Here is a 5,842-nt window from a genome sequence, read left to right on the forward strand (position 1 = left end):
TTCCTAATTAAGACACTTTATCTATTTCAATTTCATGTCTCGTTTAATTTTTTTCACCCATCAAGTTAATTAAAACATTTAATTCTAATATTTCTTAACTTGTATTCAAAGCATTTTAATTATCACCATTTATTCATCTTTTTGAACATCCTTCTCATTTTCCTTTTAAACCTTTAAATTGTAATTATAAATCAAGAATGAGTAGAATTTAGCCAAAATAACCCTAAAGGTAGTCAAAAGTGTAGGAATATTTATATAAATATATGTATATTTTAGAGTACATCAAATATCCCCACACTTACCTTTTGCTTGTCCCTAAGCAAAATCCTAAGCAACATATCCAACTTAAACGCTCAACAACAACGCAAATCTCTAACAAGTTATAACGCGAACTACGAAATCATCAAACACAGAAGTTTCGCAAGACTTACATCGTTCAAAAGGCTGATAATTTAAAATATTTCTCAAAAACGGGCCTACCTAATCAAGTTGTTCTCACCTTCAAGCAACCAATCATGCAATGTCAACACCCCTCACAATTTCACTCGACACTCGGCTAATATATATGATAATTCAAGTGAACTCTCAAAACCAAACGATGAAGCAACACTATCATAAGTTTGTACGTCAATCAGATTTCCACCTATTTGTTAGAACTCGACATGGATCAAGAGGGCTTTAATGGGTAGGTAAGGGCTAAAGGTAGGGTTTTTTTTTCTTTCTTTCTTTCTTTTTTTTTTTTTTTTTTTTTTGGGATAAAGTGGCTAAACACGAAATCACACGATAAACCGGAAAAGCACGAAATAAACACTAACATATTGGTCATTTCGACCCACAACTTTATTCTATTTTTTTTCTTTTTGTCATCTTTTGCTCTTTTTTTTTACTTTTTTTCTTTTTTTTTTCTTTTTTTTTTCATTTTTCAATTTTCTTTTTTTTTTCAAATATAATAATCACGTAACACGATCCGGCTATCAAATCACAAACGGGTAACAAACGAATGGTTAGGCTCAAAGTGGTGTAACTAAGGGTAGTGGTGAAACAGGTCAAACACAAAGGTTACACAAATCGAGTGATCCTAATGCCTCTATCATATCCATGCCAAATCCTAACCGAAGGTCTCAAACTGTATCAAAACGCACAAGTTCTAAAGTAATGCAACAAAGTCGGTAAACACACATGAAACGAAAGTAGTGAACATATAAATATGAAACATGTAAAGGCTCAAATCTCACTATCATGTGGTAAATAAGGGCTACCGATATTGACAATGCACAATCAATCAACTCTCCGGCTGAATCCACTATCCTAGGCATCCCAAAACCTTTTACTCCCAAAAACCGATTCAGTCAACCTACTATCCCGCAACTTAAAGAAACATGTGCTCTCTGACTCGCAAAGTCGACAATTAAACCGTTTTTGACCGACGTTTTGAAAAGGTTTTTCGTTTTCTACGTGCTAAAGGACCGGGACTCGCAAAACCAACTATTTTTTTTGATTTTTTAATTTTTTTTGACTCGATTCTACCTAAAAAGACGTAGTCTCCCATCCCCACACTTAAAATTTACATTGTCCCCAATGTAGGATGAAAGACAACTAAAAATAAATAAGAAATAAAACCTAAAATAATATACAAAAGATAACGAATTGGAAAGGACTTAGCTGGTTAGGATAAAAATCAGTGCCAGCTGCGCGCGTCTACAATCTGAACTCGTACACGATCCAGCTCGAACGTATAGCATTCCATTCGCGATCGGCTTTGACTCTAACTAGTACACTTGGTAAATTCCTTGAAATTGGTGTGCAGCTCCGAAATCACCCGAATGGAGATTGAGTACGGGTGGTACATATCCAAACCTGCATGAACAAAAACAAGCAAAAACCAAGCAGTACTGACTCGACAATAAAAACATGACTCATAAACTAACTTAGACTCATGGTACAAAATAACGACTCAATATACAAATAAAACACGTATCACAGACTACCGAGAATATACCAAATAAATAAAATTACAAAACTTTACAAGACCTCCCCACACTTGAATTCAATCTGGAGGTTTCTCCTTTATCCAACCTCGGTCTAACCCATTCAATTCCACCCTTTTTCCAGTTTAAAAAAAAATCATTTGTGAAATTGAAAAACAACCTAGAAAACTCAAACGGGCCAACCCACCAATATTTAAACTTACCTGGACCAAACTTGATTCGTGGCATGTAATGAGGAGAATGGTGTTGTGCAAACTTAAGTGGTTCCTCCTTCTTTTTATACCATCTCTGCACCCTTAAAACATGTTGATCCAAGCTTCTTTGCGCCTTCTCCCGTGTTGTTGTTGGTGTGAGTGGGAATCCAACATCTGCTTCCTTCACGGGCCAGCTATCAAACTCATCAACCATTTTATCTTCTTCTTTGATGACCTCAAACACCTCAAATCTAGGGAAAGGCTCGGTAGCCTGCAGCAGAGGGTCCTGCTCAACATCCAACTCAGTGACCCTACTCCCCTGATCATCCACACTCGCAACCTGTGTATCAGACGCATCTCTCTCACAAATCTCGCTGAGGAGGCTACCCACATGTGACATAAGAGTATCGATAAAGTATAGAGTGTCATCATGCTGCTGGGTATGCCTCATGGAATGTTGGATGGCGAATGTGACTTTATCCTCATCAACTCGAAGAGTCAACTTGCCGTCGTACACGTCAATGAGTGCTCGTGCAGTGGCAAGGAATGGACGACCTAAAATCAGTGGGACCTCAGAGTCCTCGTCCATGTCAAGGATGATGAAGTCAACTGGAAATACGAATTTGTCGACCTTCACTAACATATACTCCACTATCCCTCTTGGGAACTTCACTGATCGATCAGCCAACTGAAGGCTCATGCGCGTAGGATATGGCTCGCCTAGATTGAGCTTAGCAAAGATGGAATACGGCATAAGATTTATGCTAGCCCCTAGGTCTGCCAGCGCATTGCTGACGATAAGATTTCCGATCAGACACGGAATGGTGAAGCTACCAGGATCAGATACTTTCTTCGGCAACTTGTTCTGCAAGACGGCAGAACACTCCTCGCTCAGTGTGACAGTAGAAAGGTCCTCGAGCTTCTTCTTATTCGTGAGAAAATCCTTGAGAAACTTCGCGTACTTCGGCATCTTCGACAGAGCCTCTACGAATGGAATATTCACGTGCAGCTTCTTCAACATCTCGAGGAACTTTCCGTACTGCTCTGCATCCTTACCCTTTATCAACCGACCTGGGTAAGGGGGTGTCGGCTTGTACACCCTCATCGGCTCCTTCTCTGCATCCTTCTTCTCTACTGGAGACCCGCTGGACTGTGCTGTACTTGCTAGGCGCAGCCTAGGGTGCACTTTGCCAGCTGGTGTCTCCATCTCAATCTCCTCATCGACCTCCGGGTCCTCATCGACTACCGACTCGACCTCTACAGCTCCTCGACCACTTCTCGTAGTAACGGCTTTCGCGGTGGCATTTGGGTTCTCAACAGTGCTACTGGGAAGACCACCAGGAGGTCTCTGATTCAACTTCTCTGACATCGCACCTACAGTCCTCTCAAGGTTTTGGAATGCTGCGCTCTGATTTTTCATGTAAGTCTCGTGCTCCAAGAACCTTGCCTGTGTCTCCCGATGTCGAGTATCCCCCTGCGTGATGAACTGTGTAAGCAGCTGAGTCTGCTGAGCTAATGTCTCCTGGTTCTGCCTCAGCATCTCCTCTATTGTCGGGTTCTTCGTACCCGAACTCGCTCCTGCTCCTGCGTCCTGAAACAAACTCTGACGCGGCTGAAACCCCGGTGGGTTGCTGTTCTTCCAACTTGAGTTTGGGTGGTTCTTCCAATTCGAATTGTAGCGATCCCCGAAATTGTTCTGATTTCGATTGCCCACAAGCTCTACCTGTTCTGGTGATTCCACAGGGGCAATAGGACACGCGGTCGTGTCATGCCTCCCAGTGCATATCTCGCACACCTGTTCCTTCTGTACCTTCATATCACCCACCTGCTTTTGCAGAGCGTCAATCTGTGCTTGCATCCTGGTGACTTCATCAACCCTATGCACCCATCTCTGTGTAAAAGTCGTTTGTCTAGAATCAGGAAACTCATAACTGCTCATCGCTATGTCCTCGAACATATCCATGCACTCCTCTGGTGTTTTGGCGGTCATCAGATTGCCGCCAGCAGTAGTGTTCAGCATATTCCTCGTAGCGGGCGTCACTCCATAATAGAACTTCTCAACTAACGCCCAATCCTCGAATCCGTGATGAGGACACTTGAGTAACAACTCCTTGAATCGCTCCCATGTCTCATAGAAAGACTCTCCCTCCTTTTGGCGAAACTCTTGAATCATGCTCCTCAGACGAGCAGTTTTGGCAGGAGGAAAGTATTTGCCTAAAAACTTATCTTTCGTCCCGGCCCAAGTGGTGATGGATCCCGCAGGAAGGGATTCCAACCAAGCATGGGCTCGATCAGCAAGTGAGAATGGGAATAGACGCAACTTGCAGGCGTCCTCGCTGACGCCCTGCTCCTGAAACGTATCACAGATAGCTGAAAAGCGAGAAATATGGACATTCGGGTCCTCATAAGGTAATCCATGGAACTGGATGGTGTTCGTAACCATCGTGATGATCTCAGGCGGAATCTGCCAACGATTAACTCCGATAGCGGGTCGGGTAATGCTGGATCGAGCATTCGCCGCGTTCGGCCGGGCGTAGTCTGCGACGACTCTCCTAACTGGGGCCTCGTTGTCACCCATAGTGAAAGCAGAAGATGGAATGTGTACCTGACTAGCTCGGAAAGTGCGAAGGCGCTCGTGGAAATCTCGCTCGGGCTCAGATGAAGCAACAAACGAAGGTGGCCCTTGTGAACGAGTATGGCGCATACAATGCTGAAATTACTAACCTAAATACTAAAGCAAATCTAACCCTAAAGGCACAAAATGCAAGCAAAAGGCACCTAAAGGCAATGGAAATCTACGAAAGCAAGTAAACAACTAAATAGACGACTCGGGTCGTTCTCTAAAGTGCCAGTGTCCCCGGCAACGGCGCCAAAAACTTGATGTGTGAAAATGTGTATATCTAAATTCGAACAAGTTTTAAAAATGGAATCACAACCAAAACAACACACAACCGGCAAGTGCACCGGTCGTAGTGTAGTGTAGATGGCAAGACCGGATATCAATCCGTGGACACTATATGCAAACTCTAGATAATGAACCTTTGTCGAATAAAAAGTCAATTTTTTTTAGTTTGATTTGGAAGTGATTTTTAAAAATTAAATAATAACTAAATTAACCAAGAAAACGTAGGAAACAAAACAAGCAAACGAAGCAAACACACGAGCAAATTGTGATCAAATATATATGAGATAAAGGCTACCTAGGTGTCGAATCCCTAGAATCATGCAATGCTAATGTGACAATGATAACGGCTAAATATCTATTTCCCTCAATTGACCCCCCGCTAGAGATGTCCCAAATGAAGAAGCAAGACTAAATGTGAAGTGCTAGAACGAACCGGCTCGAGCTATCGATACCAAATCCTACGAAAATAGAATCCTTTTGACCTCAGAGACAGTTATGTTAAGAGAAGATCCCAAAATCGCAAAGCAAACCCAACTTTGATAATTGAAATCCTAGGAAACCTTAATTACGATGCAATAAACGAGCCCGAGCTATCGGTCACCCAATCTACCCACCAATAATTAGCTAATAACCTAGCTCACCCTAATCGTCTTTCGAGTCACAAGATGAGGATGCAAGTTTTAATATAGTGATTTTAATTATTAGTCAACTTAGTCAATTTCTCAACACAATACCTAACCCGAAAATCCTAAGAT

The 5,842-nt window shown here is 42.2% G+C and overlaps 1 protein-coding gene and 1 non-coding gene across 2 annotated transcripts; one reads left to right on the forward strand and one right to left on the reverse strand.

The window, feature by feature from the left end:
• Window positions 1–1,765: 1,765 nt before the first annotated feature.
• LOC110895424 lies at window positions 1,766–4,760 on the reverse strand. Its single transcript, XM_022142741.1, has 2 exons — window positions 2,192–4,760; window positions 1,766–1,857 (listed from the first exon to the last, which is right to left on the reverse strand). The coding sequence occupies exons 1-2, from the start codon at window positions 4,758–4,760 to the stop codon at window positions 1,766–1,768; spliced, it is 2,661 nt and encodes an 886-aa protein (XP_021998433.1).
• LOC118489786 lies at window positions 4,261–4,367 on the forward strand. Its single transcript, XR_004887800.1, has one exon. It is a non-coding gene; the product is annotated as a small nucleolar RNA R71 (small nucleolar RNA).
• Window positions 4,761–5,842: the final 1,082 nt, after the last annotated feature.

Source organism: Helianthus annuus, chromosome 2, assembly GCF_002127325.2.
Source record: "Helianthus annuus cultivar XRQ/B chromosome 2, HanXRQr2.0-SUNRISE, whole genome shotgun sequence".
NCBI lineage: Eukaryota > Viridiplantae > Streptophyta > Magnoliopsida > Asterales > Asteraceae > Helianthus > Helianthus annuus.

Bases quoted from the DNA above. Each gene is read 5' to 3' on its own strand.
- LOC110895424 (XM_022142741.1), bottom strand. From the start codon at position 4,760: ATGGGTGACAACGAGGCCCCAGTTAGGAGAGTCGTCGCAGACTACGCC. The intron at 1,858-2,191 runs GTAAGTTTAAAT...TTGTTCATGCAG, and splicing joins ACGAATCAAGTTTGGTCCAG to GTTTGGATATGTACCACCCG.